Raw genomic sequence first — 17,020 nt, 5'->3', positions numbered from 1 at the left:
AGCCCAGACATCAGCAGAAGAGGAACGTTGGCCCTGGCCAGAACACAGCGGCCAAGTCTCATCTGTCAGAAAGTCAGGGGCCAGACTCTACAGCCTGGGGTGGGCAGGGCCCGACCAAAACAGAGCACAGAGGAAGAACGAAAGAAAGAGTGGAGAGTGGGGGAGAGATGGTTTGAGAGCGAGAGGAAGCTCCCAGATAAACAGACCGCAGCGCCTCAACTCCTAATCACCCTGCGCTTCCGTTTCCAGACTCTATAATTAGAAGGGCCCCGTCCCTTTTTTCTCTGTATTCCCAGTTGACGCAAATGCTTCTTGTGGCTTGGCACCTCGTTTGGGGCGTGGGTTTTCAAGAGTTTACAGGCCCTGGGCCTTAGCTCTCTGGCTTTCTGGTCGCTCTGATACAGCATGAATAGCTAACCGCTGTCTTAATGCACACTTCACTTGGCCTCTCTACTGCTTTCTTGCCTCCACTTCTGATAATGTGCATGACCCCATCGCTCTATTCCCTCTGTACTTCCCTCACTCCATCTCCTCATCATCTTTGAATATAACTGTTCCTCACTCATACACAAGTCTTTGAAAAAAAAGAAGAAATCTTTCAACTTTGAATGAATGTGCAAAAGGTTGTAGCATACTTGGCTTCTTTTTTCCATAGAGGGAGTGTTTTCCATCTCCCTCGCACGTGCTGCTGAATCCTTTTAATCTCATGCCATTCCAACCTCCTCTTTTCACATTTGACATGCCACCCAATAAAGCCTGGCCACTAATTAAAACCTACTGCAGATTCCACATAAAAGATTCCAAGGGGAAACACTCAGAGGAAAAATACTAATTACTTTAATATCATTTATGTCTGGGAGTTGTCAAAAGGACAGAAGTTTTGATATTTTTTACACTCAGTTATGTTTCAGTGATATATTTCCAACATTGTAAGTTACTACCTGATAAATGGGTTTGTTTGTAACATCTCTAAAGGCTTCTGGGGATGGGTTTTGGGTTGTGCTTGAAAAGCAGCGCAGCTATTTTCCTAGCCAAGCCAGTTTAGATCTAGGTTTGTTCTGGTGTGGTTTGTTGAGCATGTTGTTTATGGTGAGGGCCTATACTTTCTGGAGTTTGACGAGCTTCAAATAAAACGGGCCCAAATGAATGGGCCTGTCAGTGTTGGTTACCCTTGTGTTGAGCTGTGGTTCAGTGTTTCGGTGAATCTCAATGTGCAAACACACGCCCATAACCGTACACTGATGTATGAATACATAGATTCTCTCTTTTACAGACACTCATCATCTTGTCTGTCGTTGAAGAAGCACACGACTTGAGCCCTGCTTTTAACCAGACCAAACTATCATGAGAGGGAATGCTGCATTTTATGACAGCGACAAACAATAGCTGGCTTTGTTTTAATGGGCTGGTTTGTTTGTTTTAAAGGCACACTAATTCTGTCATGCTGTCTAGCATGTGTCCTGCACAGTTGGTAGTGTTGGCTGCCTTTGTGTGAGTCACTGGAGTGAAATACAGTTTAAGTATTACAGTTGGCCTGACTTTGTATCAGTTTACCAGTGTGACAGTGGCAACGTTTTTACACACTGGCCCATTTAAGAATTATCTTGGGCAACAGTTTCTGACATACAACTAGACTTTTTAGTTTTCTCTAAACTGGGAACAGCATTGAAACATATACGCTACCGTTCAAAAGTTTGGGGTCACTTAGAAATGTCCTTATTTTTGAAAGAAAAGCATTTTTTTTCAATAAAGATAACATTAAAGGAATCAGAAATCCTATCTAGACATTTTTAATGTGGTAAATGACTATTCTAGCTGGAAACAGCAGATTTTTAATGGAATATCTCCATAGGGGTACAGAGGAACATTTCCAGCAACCATCACTCCTGTGTTCTAATGCTACATTGTGTTAGCTAATGGTGTTGAAAGGCTCATTGATAATTAGAAAAACCCTTGTGAAGTTATGTTAGCACGAGTTTTCATGGAAACATTAAATTTTCAATGGTAGTGTATGTTGGATAATTATCTCTTCTCTCTTGCACTTATACTGCATCACATTGGAATTAGTGTTTCATAATTGATGAAAATCTATGCAAGGGAGTTGCCATGTGAAGACAGCACACACAGTTTAATATAGGACAGAATGCAAAACTGTACAATATTATTTAAAAGCCACAAAATTAAAAATGTTATCAGCCTACAGTAATTGCATTACTTCTGAGTTGAGCAGTAGGGTATTTGCTGTCATGTGAAACAGTTTAATTGTATCATATTAAACATAGAGGCTCCACAGTATGAACTCTGTGCAACTTTATTCTTCTTTAGAAACAGTGTGCTTTGGATCATTATCAAGCTGGAATATTCCTCTTGCCAAGCTTCAGTCAACTAGGAGTCATCTTGAGAGCCAAAATTTTGGTGTATCTTCAGACATTGATGGTGACATCTATAATTGTCATCACCTAAAATCCCTTGGCAGTCATGCAGCTCCATATCATCACACTCTTACCTCCATTCTTCATATGCAGGTCTTTTATACTGTCTAAGATGACATGGAAACTGTGATTTCCACTGATAACCTCTGTGTCAAGTCTGAAGTACTTGTCCCTCTAGCTCTGTCACAGCCAGATTGTGCAAACAGTGCACTGTGCGTAATGGCATTTTAGAAGGACCACTGCAGCTCTGATCAGTGGTATTATTGCTTATTCTATACCTCCTGATCAGTGCTGCAACTGCGTTTGCCATCATGGATATATTCACAGCCCATGGGTTGAAAACTGAGACACTTCTGGCATTCACAGGTCATGTCAAACCCATCATCATGCAATTAGACTAAATGGAAATCACAGGTGGACTTAATTTTGGTATGGTGATCTCAAGTTTTCTAACTTGTGTGTTAGTGATCGTATGCACATTTGTTGAGTTTCTACTTTGGGGATTGTGGTTTTTTTTATATAATCCTTCTAAAATATTTTTTGATGGGCGAAACACTCCAAGTTCACAAGTAGAAAGCTACTCTTCTTATGAATTTCTAAATAACGCTGTCATTGTGAGGTGATCACTGGACATATAAGTGATATTGTGCAGAGGTGTACTTACTTTTGGTATCTCCCGTGCATTTGCCGTTGTAGGTATTTTCTTACAATTTGCAAAAATGTAACATTTAAAACTGACATTATTTACACTCAAGCAGGCATTGTGGCTGAACCTGTCAAATGTTATTGAAAACAGACAGGCTGAAAGAGCTGATGAGTAGGCCATTCAGTGTTCCTGTTCATGGCACCTCACACGTACTGAGCATGGCAGCATCATGCAAGAACAAAAACTATACCTAAGACTCATGGAATTCATGGCACAATAAGGCCATATTTACAGCGGTTGTTGTGATGGTGACACCCAGTTTATGCTGAAGCCAGCTATGGAATGGCTTCTTAATGTTGACGACTGTCTCTGTGCTCATTGTAGGAATGCTGCTGGTTACCTCCGACACACTGGGCCATGATTTCCACGTGTTTCAGATCCTCACCCACCCATGGGCGTCATCACAGAGTGCTGTTCACCATCTTTATACCCTCCATCGTGGGGAGACTGAAGCCAAGGTTTGAGACACACACACACACACACACACACACACACACACACACACACACACACACACACACACACACACACACACACACACACACACACACTTAGGTTGACTTAGGTTTAGGTAAAATCAAAACTTGTCTGGTCTAGTTAACCCTTTCCACCCAGCAGTTCTGGTATCAATACCAGGCTGTCTGTTCTTACAGCGTGACCCACTGCTGCCATTTTAAGTGTGGCTCATTTAACTCAGCAAAGCTCACCAAAAAGCTAAAAGTGATGCTATCTAATCTCACTAAGATTAAATATAATTTAAAAAAACATGATAAAATGTTTAATTCCAGTCAATATCACTAATTATAGATATTTTTTATTGACCTATTTGATTTGAAACCAGGAGAGAAATGTTTCATTAGAATCAGACCTTATTGCTTTGAATTTGTGCACTCAAATTTGGGAGGTAAAGGGTATCAGTTGTTTTTAGACCCTGAAGCCAGTCTTGCAAAGGCAACTGCTGGTTTCTGTTCACCACAGTCTCCAACAAAGTAGGCCTGTGGATGCAGACAAGGGTGAAGAAAGGAGCAGCTAGCTGCAGGAGACCTGAACGGAGTGACGGAGGGCGAAGAAGCTCCAGTAATAGGAGTTATGATAGGCTGTTTTTGCATCCTGAGAGTTGGTTTTTGAAGCCACACTGCATTTTCATTATGTGCTTTCATGGCGGTTTGCATCTGACAAATTTTAGTGGAACTATCATGATCACTAACATTCTTTCAAACTGTTTTGTTATTGCCATTGATGTAAATGTCATTGAAAATACATGTCGATATAATTTTGTTATTGAAAATTTTTAGAACTGCTACCAAATCAGTGTTTATTATATCCCTCATTCAATCTTAGTGTATATTTTTAGGAGAAAATTTGCATTATTTACTGTCTCTTTTCCTCCGTTCTAACACATCACAATGACATACCGTTAGATGTTTTTCTGAAACCTAGTTAAATTGGGTATTTGTTAGTTGGCATAAGTACAGGTATTTATCCTCAACTGCTGCCTTCTTTCCTGTCAGTACTAGTAGTCCTCTCAGCTGTTCACATGCTGCATTATTCTTCAGTCCTGGATTCATGCCTCTGCAAATGACACAATCATTTAAACAGACAAGTTGTGAGAGAAATTAGCCATGACAAGTTAAGAAAAACGTGAAACCACCGGTTCATAGAAAATAAAAGAACAATTCTCTGTATGTCCCAAACTTCTTGTTTTTTTTCTTCTGTTTTGAAAAATCTAATAAGGGATGAGCTTTAAAAAAAAAAAAAAACTACAAAAAAACCCCACCAACCAATCACTTTTCAGCTCCTCTACTTCATCCACTTTCCTAATAAGATTGTTACATTTGATGAGAACATCTTAAAATACATATCATTTCAGCATTGATGTTGTGATGTGAGTACAAACATTGCAAAAGTGATGTGAAGTAAGATAAGTTAACTCAAACACATCATGATCAGACTTTTTTTGCTGCTCGATACGTAAAGGAAGCTCACAAGGTTCCTGTATACGTGACTAATCTCCAAGAGAACTGACTTATTCTGATTTAAGCGTTCTTGGATACACAGAATTTTTTAAAAACTTTATTATTCTTTTAAGTTGTACAGTTTATTAACATGCAAGCTCTACATGTGCATAGCCAAATAAGTTAGAAACAGAGGAGATAAACTGAAAGGCTTGAGTTACTTGCATATTTTTGTATTTTGCCTCTAGGATATGCACTAAATCAGGTGAAGAAGAATCTTGTTTTGAGTCTAAATCATTATTGAATAATTGTGTTAAATATTCATAATCTAAAATAATTATCATTTTGGCCATGATGCAGCACTACTTGGTTATTTGCAATGATTTTGTTGCCACTACATGTGGCAACACAACTTTTGTGTTTGAACATTGAAATAAGCACATAAAGCTCTGTATGACAAGCCAAATCTGAATGACATCTATAGTAACAGACTCTTTTCCATGCCTTTGCTACACTATGTGAAAATTCCAAACATTTTGCACTCAGAAACGATTTTTTAAGTGTGTTGATGGAGATAAGGTGAATTACACAATCACCATTTATTCTTCTTATTATTTTGTTTGTTTTTTGTTAAGTTTTTCAAGTAGGAGTTCATGTTATCTGTTGAAAATGTTTATACTTTTTTGCATTGCAGTTTTACTCAGTATCATGCACTCCTACTCTGAACATCTTTCAAAACAAGGAAATTCTGTTCTCTACAATACAGTATGAGAGGTTATGTAAAGGAAACATCACTTGATCACTGAATCGACATCCAGTAAAATAAAACCACATGGCAGGAGTACTTCAAAGCACATCTAACCGGCAGGGTTTTGTATGCGTTATCATAAAACAGCTGATTCTGGAAGAGTGTGGCAGACATGTGGTTGGTGTAATTTGCAGGAGGAACAGTTGTTGCCCATATTGCAGGATGACAAGCAAAATAACAGTCTGTGACACCCATTATTGGGGCGTCTGATAATATCAGAAATAAAATGATTATTAATCCCTGCAGGGGATTTGCAGTGTGAGCACTGCTCAAAATTGAAATTGTAAAATTACTCAACAATACAGAAATAGAATACAACAGAAGCACAGGGGGACATTGTCTGTAGTCAAAACGGTTGGTTAGTAGAGTAACTAACAACAGCCTACCCAGACACTTTGTAATATAATGCAGTCTATACAACAGTTAAAAATATTAATACTTAATAAATATTATCACTTTGTGAATGTTTAGCATTTTCATCTTGCAGCTAGAAGATCCCAGGTTCATGTCCCAGCCTTCCTGGGATCTTTTTGTGTGGAGTTTGCATGTTCTCTCTGCGTGGGTTTTCTCTGGGTTCTCCAGCTTCCTCCCACAGTCCAAAAACATGTTGAGGTTAATTGGTGATTCTAAATTGTCCATAGGTGTGAATGTGAGTGTGATTGTTTGTCTCTATATGTAGCCCTGTGATAGACTGGTGACCTGTCCAGAATGTCCCCTGCCTTCACCCTAAGTCAGCTGGGATAGACTCCAACCCCCCACTACCCTAATGAAGATTAAGCAGTTCATAGATAATGGATAGATGGACTTAGTGAATGTTCCTACTTTTGAGGTGTAGTATTGGTTATTTTAGTATTTTATGATGAAAGAGCATCTTAAAAGAAAGGTGATTAATATACAAACTTCATGAAATTCTACATACAGCTAGAAACAGCATTCTTAAGGCAATATTCCATTTAAAACTGACATTAGAGGTAATATAGGATAAGATTAGATATAACTTTATTGATCCCTCACTGGGAATAGACGAAGCAAGACAAGAGCTACTTCAGCACAATGAGGCAAAAAATGAATCTAAATTAAATATATTTCTATATATATATTTAAGACTATGTACACCTTTCACATCATTTGCATATAAGTATGCACAGATATGGCGTGATGATAATGTACCCACTTGTAGGACACAGATCTGCTTTCTCTACATGTAGTACAGGTAGACCTGTCATTTTAATGTTGGCTTTCAGTCACATTAATAGGCATGCAGTACATCTTTATTTTATTTAAAGATGAGACCTGAAATGAGCAGTGAAATAATTGAATAGTGGTCAGCATTTTACAAGTTAAGATGTTTCACACTTTTTTCCCCATACACTCTCAACTATGACATGCAGAGGCTTTGCAGTAAGTTAGAAATCCTTACTCAACAAAACTACTTCAGGCCTTGTTCAGTTCAGGATTATTGACTGGAAAAACACACTGTCACACACACACACATACACACACACACACTGCCACAGCCTGCCTGTAGTTAATGTATGACCAAACGGCAGGTCCGCTGACTGGCTGCACACTGAGCCTGCTTTGATCCAACCCGTTGTAAACACTGGATGCCAGCCCCAGACTAGTGCTTGGGCCAGAGGTTATCACCACACACACACACACACACACACACACACACTCAGAAGCACACTGGAGAGTGATAAAGTCTTCAGCTAGGTGGGTGGAGAGACGCCTTATCTGTCTCCAGTGGCCAAACATGCGACTGGCTGTCAGTGACCCGAGGCCAACTAAACATACCTGCAGCTGATAACAGCTGTACGGGGCTGAAGGTGGACCAGAATGTAGACAAGCTTGGAGTCGCGGGTAAACTGGAGAAAGTTGGTCACTGAGGTTACAGGGCTGGCACTCCTTTACTGCTAAACTTTACAGTCCTATACCATCAGCTGCGACCATCAGATGTGGGTTTATAAAGATTGTATCCGCATATTTACATGCACCTAATTCTTGGTTTGGCTGCTCTTTCTGTAGACACCTTTTTCCTGAAGCCTTCATGTACATGGGAAAATTAAATTCAGCAATGAAAGCTGATTTCTCTATCTACCTGACTATCTATGTAAAGAGTAAACATGGTTTCCAGACAGATTTTTAAAAGTCTGCATATACACCATAAAGCATCGCTATGACAACACAGTGGCACAATAAATGAAAACATCATTACATGTAGAGAGCCTGTGGCTTTGCACTGGAAAAAATGCCCCTGTCAAAACAAGAAAAAAAAAGCTTATTTCAAGGAACTTTTACCTTGAAATAAGTGAAAAAAATCTGCCAATAGAACAAGTGAAAATGGCTTGGTAAGATTTCTTGAAATAAGATATGATATTTAGAATATTGAGCTCTTAAAATTAGCTGGGAAAACTTATTTTAAGCTATATTTTTCCAGGATTGTCAAGCTTAGGTGTCTTAAAATAAGCCAGACATGCTTAAAAAAACAGCAATTTTCCACTCAAAAATAGATTTTTGCTTTCATGTAACCACCTATTTTGAGATGTATTAAACTTATTTTGAGTTTTCTTGTAAAATAATTATTAATTAATAATAAATAATAATTAATTTCAAGATTGTTTGACTTAACAAGATATTTAAGATGCAGTGTCTTAAAACAAGTCCCTCCATTTAGCTGAAATGTCACTTGTTAAGTGAATTTATCATAAATAGGGTGGGATGAGACATTTTGACTAAAAATAAGACAAATAGACTTGGTAAGATTTTGAGTTTTTGCAGTGTGTTGTGTTGTCAGTCTGAGTCATCAGGAAGTTGTAGTTTTTTGTTTCTAATATACTTGAAGCAATTAAGTCAGTATATCAGATATATGTAGAAATGTGCTTGCTTTAACATGTGCACTGTGAGCACAGACGACATGACCACCTGCCTAATATGCTGTTGGTGCTACACATGTTAGCAGGCATTTCCAAACTGCTGAGGCATGGACTGTACAGGTTGCCTGTGGTATCAGACATAAAGAAGTTAGCCGCCAATCTTCTAAGTCTTGAAAGTTACAAATTGGAACCTGTTGTTGCATCATAGTTTGTCCCTCCATGGAGGTAGTAACCACTGCTGACCAGGAGTACCAAGGAAGCCTGGTCATATTGGTCATTTCCTTACTAATAGAGTAGGAATATGAAGTGTTCCCATAGAATTTAGGTTCCTTTACTCACTTATACATCAAAACTGTCAGTTTAAAGTCTAAAAAAAAAGAAAAAAAATCAATGCTAGCAGTGCTGCCATTTTTCATTGTATTAGATTCAATGTAAATTACGACATCCATGTAAAGATGTTGAGAACCAGTTGTGGGTGTAACTTCTATTTAAATAATTAATTAATTAATCCATCAACATAAGCCTTGTTCTTTATATTAAAAGTCTCCTTTGCAGACAGTCCCAAAAACCCTCTTTGATTCTCCTTGTGTTATTGTCTTAACGCATCATCCCCCTTGTACATGAGTATTTATTTGTCCTCTCCCTTCAGTCTCATCCCTTTGTCCATTTTTGTCACATTCTTGTCATTCCTTCAGTGTTCGTCTCAGGTGAGCAGAGCTGCTTAATCTTCCTAACTAGTGTCACTGATTCAAAAAAGCAAAAGAAAAACAAAGCATTAAATATGTCTTCCTGTCATCTGACTGTCATCAAGTACTCTGTACAAAGACAGTGAAGTGAGCTTTCCGGCCTGTCTGGAATGTGCTGCCTTCACATCACCGCTTGCATGTGACTTAAATGCAGTTGCATTCCACCATTTTAAGATAACATTTGACAACTGTTTGATATCTGCAGGGTTGTCAGGCTATGAATGTACAATTACAGCCACCCTTCAGGTAATCCTCCACCTGATAAAATAGATTTGACAGTAAAATCCAGGCTCCCATTTACAGTTGGAGTTCTGACAGGTCTATTATGACCAATTACAACACGCACAAAGTAGCCCTTTCTCGTCTCTGAGTCATCTCTAATCAGCCACAGCAGAGGTCAAGCCTCCTCTTTCACTCATCTTTGTGAAGTAAAGTAACAGTCTGCTATGCAAAGGATGCCATATTAACTGTCATTGCCTGGGACAATTACCTAGTCTGAGCTGGCAGAAGATTAGAAAGGCCTACAGATACAGAACTGTCTCTCTGACTGCCTGACTAAAGAGTTTTACATTCCTCATCTTAACTTTCTCCTGGACCTTTTGCTTTCCTTTTTCCCCAGTCCTGTCTACCTTCTTCAGCCTCCGATTATTTTTTAACAGCATGCCAAATGAAGGATGCTATTTCAGCATACAGTCACTTCATCAGTCACCTCGCTCTTTTGTCTTTCATTTTCTCTCTCACACTTGCTTTGTGCCTTTGCTTGCATTGTCTCTTGCAGCCTATCTGTCTGGTTTCCTGAATGTCTAACATGCTCAGGGAGATCCTATCTTCTTAAGTGTCTGCTCCCTGAGAGTTTGAGGAGGAGGGCTAACAAAGGGTGCCGTCAGCTCTTTTGTTTTACTTAACATTGTATTTTACCTCCAAACAGGCTCATATCACACTGTCACATATTCCAAAAGATGTTGTCAAATCCTCTCACCCTGTTCGTCATTCACCTTGGACACTATTGTATATCTGTGTGATAAAGCTGTGCATATTTCTGCAATGAGGAAAAATATTCCAAAAAGACTTTCAGCAAATCCATCTAGTTATTTTTGATTGTGAACAATATGGCAGTTTGGAAAATCTGAGGAAACTAAACCTTGATCATATCTCGAGGAGTTAGTGTATATACTGGATGTATGACGCTATCTTACAAGTATAGTGGCAAGAGAAACTATCAAATTAATGACTTTTGGTTATCAAGATATCCATGTGTTCACCATTTTTATACTAACAATTAAAACATCTATTTTCAAACTGCATTTGCCATTTCCACAATTACAGTCACCCTTGCACATACAAATCCTGTGTGAAACAGTCACTTTTTTCTTATACTCTTTCTCTTAAGGTAAAACATTACCTGATAATGATCAATCTTAGAAATTCAAATCTGCTTAGCAGTGCTTACACAAATGCATGCTGAGTTTTTTGTGTAGTTGTGTAGCCACTTGTGTGTTACTTCAAATAAGCTTTAAGTAACTTTGCATATTAAATTGTCTGTAAGCCTCACTATACATTAAAAAATTTAATAATGCAATGTGATATTAAAAAAGGTAGTATGTAAAATTTTATACAAAAATATGCAACATGAAAACAAAAGAAATAATTTTAAAATTATTTTCTGGATAAAAAGACAACCCTCACAGTAAGAATTATCTTCAAAAATAACTTCATGTTTCAATACTGACACTCTTTATATGTCTGACTTTATTTTTAATGCCGACTCCATACTCTTTTTCAATATGGAGGATACCAATGTTGCACAAAATTGGAGAAATGTTTGGCCATAGACATTTTTTTTTGCTGCTTTCAAGTCAGTCAACATATTTGGCCATGTCATTGTTCTCTCTTATTTTCTCTTTACAAAGTCTTGTGTGATTTTGGTAGGCTTCAGATTGTGCTGGATCCTCTTCTGCCAAGCCTCTGCAGACTGAAAGTCATCTTGCCAGCCAGTATTTTCATATATCCACATTCACTCACATCCATAGTGTCATCCATCTCCCCCATACCTTTTGCATTTATGCAGCCCATCACTATCACACTCCCTACTCTGGTGAGTTTATAACTCCTGGGATTATGCAGTCACTGTGGTAGTTCTGGCCAGGTTCACACCAAACATGCTAGAACCCATCTGAGCTGAACAAATTTTTCTTGGTCTTATCTCACCAAAGATTGTGCAACCCAGTATTCATCAGGCTTCTCCTCATGTTCCTTACTTTTGTGCTATTTTGTATTGAAAAACAAACAAAAAAAAAACCATTAGTTTTTCTTGCATTCTATCCATATAGGTTGATGTTATGTAATGTCCCTCATGCTGTCTGAACTGCTACAGGTACTCTGACAGCCACTGATAACCTCTGTGCCAATTTAAAAGTGCCTGCCCTTCTGTTTTTCAAAGCTACATTGTGCAAGTAGTCTCTGTACATGTTGTCTTTTAAGAGGATAGCCACTGCACCTCTGATTAATGTTACTGTGACGAATTCTATGCCTCCTGAATACTGCTGCAACTGTGTTTCCTACTGATTTTTAGTTGGTAGCTATTCTGTGTGTGCCTGTATCCAAAACTGAGAAAGCTCTAGTGTATTCTGGCCATTTTATAACCATGGTCATGTAATCAGGCTAGTGAGAAATCACACTGTACTCAATTTAGTCATAGTGATTTCAAGTTTTCAGATTTTTGTGTCAACAATCACAGTTGTATTCACTTTTGTTGCTAGAAGTTTGACTTTGAGGCCTGCTTTCTCATTAGTCCATGCCTATACAAATGAAAAACTGGACCTGAATTAAATTTGACTGCCATTCCCCAGTGCTTTTGTTGTGCTTCTTACGCCACCAGTAAGTCTGGGTATGTCAAGCAGCATCTGCAATTAGTATTAAATATCCTAAACTGTGTCAAACAGCCACCATTCAACTTGAATTTAATTTTGGACGAAAAGGTGAGAAGTCGCAGGAATCTGTTTCTTTTTGAGGATTTTTTGTATTATAGCTGGCATACAACACAAATGACATGTTTAGGTTCTCTTTACTTTAGACTTGGTTGTACTATTTCCATAGAGGTGAAAAATATTCAATAGTAAAAATGTGACAGGAACAAAAAATGCCCAGAAACTACTTGAGGTTTAGAAGGTTAACTGTTAATTGTGCAGCAACACAGCAGTGAGCTGTTGTGGAGGACGACGGGTTACACAGTGAGAGCATTTGCACAATAAGGCTTGCAATTCTCCAAACTCAGTGTTTTAGTCTTTTGTTCCCAAACTTAAGGACTTTTTAAGAACCTTGCTATGGAAAAATTTAGACAAAAGACCTTTGTCAAATACAGAGATTATAAGCAGATCATTATTTAGCAATATTTGGTTTAAATTGACTTAAGAGGTTGGGGAATTACAATAGACTGTTATCATGCCACCAGTGCACCAGTTAAGGCTACATCTGCTGCCTGCCTACTGTCAGTCTGTGTCCTCACCTGCCAGTATTTAAAATATGCAGTAAATTCTGCAGCATTAATGAATAGGAATAGTTAGCTTCATTTTGACATCCCACAAATTTGTGTTTTAAAATTACATTTGTTTGATCGATTCAAGAATCAGTCATGTTCTTAGTGAATGGAACTACAGTGGAATAATTTCATTCTTCATCAGTCTTCACTTTCTACTGTCTGAACTTTCTACCTTGTCCTCTTTCTGTACCCAGGTCCAGGACATGTGTTTTAGCCAGGACAGTCGCTGGGTAGCTATCAGTACCCTGCGTGGCACCACCCATGTGTTTCCCATCAACCCCTACGGTGGTGCACCCTGCGCCCGTACGCACATGTCCCCGCGGGTTGTCAACCGGATGTCTCGCTTCCAAAAGAGCGCTGGCCTGGAGGAGATCGAACAGGAGCTGAACAGGGCGGCTGCGTTAGGAGGAGGAGCGGGAGGCATAGCAGGAAGTGGTTGCATTCTGGGTGGCGGAGGAGGCATCGGGGGCCGCTGTAGCCCCATACCAGGCCTCTCCAGTAGCCCCTCAGGTTCTCCATTGCACGGTGAGGAGGGACGGGAACTGAGGGTCTTCTTCTTGTTGCCTATTTGCATGTCCAGAATTGCATGTTAGTGGCCATGTGGTAGATGGCAGAATTTAGTGAAAGGCAGCTTATGACGTACTTCTGATCAAATAGGAATATAGGAATTTATATATATGTGTATATATATATATATATATATATATATATATATATATATATATATATATATATATATATATGTATATATATATATATATATATATATTAGTCCTGTCAAACGATTAAAATGTTTAATCAAATTAATCACATGGTTGCTGTGGATTAATTTAGATTAATTATGATTACATATCATTCATTTTTAATCTATATTAATCGTGTTTCATGTTGCATGAGGAAACAGATTCAACAAAGAAGGGAATATATATGCACTTAACATATTTATTAAACACCTGTGCTTCGGTGAAAAAAACTCTTTCCTGCAGAGTGTGCCTATTACTGTACGTTGGTGGACTGTTCCGTCTTTGGGTTGTTTTTTTTTTTTTTTTTAATTCAAAAAGAGGGCCAACAGGCTGTTTAGTGCAGGAGTATTCAGCTAAAATTCAAAGAGGTCCAGTCAGAGAAAATGTATTGAAGCAAAGGTCCAGAAAATCTGGACCTGCTAAAGTGGGGAAATACTGTACTGTAGCATTTACATGCTTTTTTAAAGTTATTTTTCCCCTAAATCATACAAATTTCCTCCAAACTTAGTGTTAATGTGTTGAAACACAATACTTTTGAGATTTGACATTTGAAATTTTGTCTATCAATCTCAAACATTAGTGGGAACCCGTAAATGTTCGTCCAGTTACACACGTGGACAAAATTGTTGGTACCCATCGGTTAATGTAAGAAAAACCCACAATGGTCACAGAAATAATTTGAATCTGACAAAAGTAATAATAAATAAAAAATATATGAAAATTAACCGGTGAAAATCAGACCTTGATTTTGAACCGTGGTTCAACAGAATTATTTTAAAAAATAAACGCATGAAACAGGCCTGGACAAAAATGATGGTACCCCTAGAAAAGACTGAAAATAATATGACCATAGGGACATGTTCAATCAAGGTGTGTCCTCTAATTAACATCACAGGTGTCTACAAACTTGTAATCAGTCAGTCGGCCTATTTATAGGGTTACAGTAGTCACTGTGCTGTTTGGTGACATGGTGTGTACCACACTAAACATGGACCAGAGGAAGTGAAGGAGAGAGTTGTCTCAGGAGATTAGAAAGAAAATTATAGACAAGCATTTTAAAGGTAAAGGCTATAAGACCATCTCCAAGCAGCTTGATGTTCCTGTGACTACAGTTGCACATATTATTCAGAAATTTAAGATCCATGGAATTGTAGCCAACCTCCCTGGACGTGGCTGCAGGAGGAAACTTGATGACAAATGGAAGAGATGGATAATAGGAATGGTAACAAAAGAGCCCAGAACGACCTGTAAAGACATTAAAGGTGAACTCCAAGGTCAAGGTACATCAGTGTCAGATGGCACCATCCGTTGTTGTTTGAGCCAAAGTGGACTTGATGGGAGACGATCAAGGAGGACACCATTGTTGAAAACAAATGATAAAAAAAGCCAGACTGGAATTTGCCAAACTGCATGTTGACAAGCCACAAAGCTTCTGGGAGAATGTCCTATGGACAGAAGAGACAAAAGTGGAACTTTTTGGCAATTTACATCAGCTCTATGTTCACAGACGCAAAAATGAAGAATATGAAGAAAACAACACTGTTCCTACTGTGGAACATGGAGGAGGCTCTGTTATGTTCTGGGGCTGCTTTGCTGCATCTGGCACAGGGTGTCTTGAATCTGTGCAGGGTACAATGAAATCTCATGACCATCAAGGTATTCTAGAGAGAAATGTGCTGCCCAGTGTCAGAAAGCTTGGTCTCAGTCACAGGTCATGGGTCTTCCAACAGTATAATGACCCAAAACACACAGCTAAAAACAGCCAAGAATGGCTAAGAGGAAAACATTGGACTATTCTGAAGCGGCCTTCTATGAGCCCTGATCTAAATCCTATTGAACATCTGTGGAAAGAGCTGAAATATGCCATCTGGAGAAGGCATCCTTCAAACCTGAGACGACTGGAGCAGTCTGCTCATGAGGAGTGGACCAGAATACCTGCTAGAGGTGCAGAAGTCCCACTGACAGTTACAGAAATCGTTTGCAGTGATTGCCTCAAAAGGTTGTGCAACAAATTATTAAGTTAAGGGTACCATCATTTTTGTCCAGGCCTGTTTCCTGAATTTATTTTTTAAAATAATTCTGTTGAACCACAGGTTCAAAAACAATGTCTGATTTTCATTGGTTAATTTTCATATAGATTTTATTTATTATTACTTTTGTCAGATTCAAATTATTTCTGTGACCATTGTGGGTTTTTCTTCCATTAACCGAGGGGTACCAACAATTTTGTCCATGTGTGTAATTGAAGTTATCACATTAAACCAACGATTCTGGATTTTTTTTGTTAGATGTATACACACTGTAGTCAGACGGACTCAAGTCCCTTCTTCCTGTTTTCACTTAATGTTGCTTAATACAGTGGATATTATTACAATATTTCTCTCACACAATTGTACTGTCAATATGAAACATGTTTTTACCATAATCCATTCAGTGTAGCCAGCTGTTTAGACTTCTCTGCTTGTCTGCAGCTTTATGCTGTTAATGGATGTAAAGCATTGATGAAGTACATTAGGTCACTGTATTATCATGATACTGACATCTCATTTGATGATTTTTAATGAAGCAAAATATGACTTTGATTTCCAAAGCTACTGAGACTTAAAGTTTGAGTTGATCAACATGAGGATGTTCTATTTATTTGGGGGGCTGGTGGTAGAGTGAGTGGTCCACTGATCGAAAGGTTGGTGGTTCGATCAAGACACACTGAATCCCAAATTGTTCCGTGACAGGTGGCACCTTTTATGGCAGCTCTGTCTCCATTTATGTGAGTATGTGAATGGATGAATGAGGATGGCTTTTGAGGAGCTAGCTAGGATTTAAATGCTGTATATAACTGTGGACTATTATCCATTTACCACTCTGTGAACCATCAACTGTACAAATACTGTACTGAGATAAAACATGTCAATCATCAGAGATAGACATTTTTAGGGATCTGATTAATTTCAGGCAGGCCTTCTCAAGTCTGCGGGTTGGGAAGAGTCAAACGTTTGCTTTAGCTAAGGCTAGCAGTGACAGCATTCAGACAAGCCTTATCCAGCTGTGCTAGTTGATACAGTCTCTGTGGATTAGTTTTTGCCTTCTTTTTGTTGTTTCTGCAAATTATACACAGAATAAAATAAAAACAAATAAGTTACAAAAATAATACAATTATGAGAATTTAACAAACAAAACGTCAGATTCTAGACTCAGTTTCTTCAAATGTGTGGGCGC

General features: G+C 38.4%; 1 protein-coding gene across 3 annotated transcripts in view; it reads left to right on the top strand.

The window, feature by feature from the left end:
• bcas3 (BCAS3 microtubule associated cell migration factor) overlaps window positions 1-17,020 on the top strand; it is a 398,522-nt gene that overhangs the window by 78,601 nt on the left and 302,901 nt on the right. For all 3 annotated transcript variants that reach the window (XM_055011827.1, XM_055011829.1, XM_055011828.1), the window contains exons 14-15: window positions 3,463-3,596; window positions 13,256-13,586. In XM_055011827.1, the coding sequence (XP_054867802.1) occupies window positions 3,463-3,596; window positions 13,256-13,586 (465 nt within the window). The remainder of the gene's footprint in view (window positions 1-3,462; window positions 3,597-13,255; window positions 13,587-17,020) is intronic.

Source organism: Amphiprion ocellaris, chromosome 7 (genome assembly GCF_022539595.1).
Source record: "Amphiprion ocellaris isolate individual 3 ecotype Okinawa chromosome 7, ASM2253959v1, whole genome shotgun sequence".
Taxonomy (NCBI): domain Eukaryota; kingdom Metazoa; phylum Chordata; class Actinopteri; family Pomacentridae; genus Amphiprion; species Amphiprion ocellaris.
The sequence above is the reverse complement of the archived record's forward strand: the minus strand, read 5'-3'. Positions and strand labels throughout refer to the sequence as shown.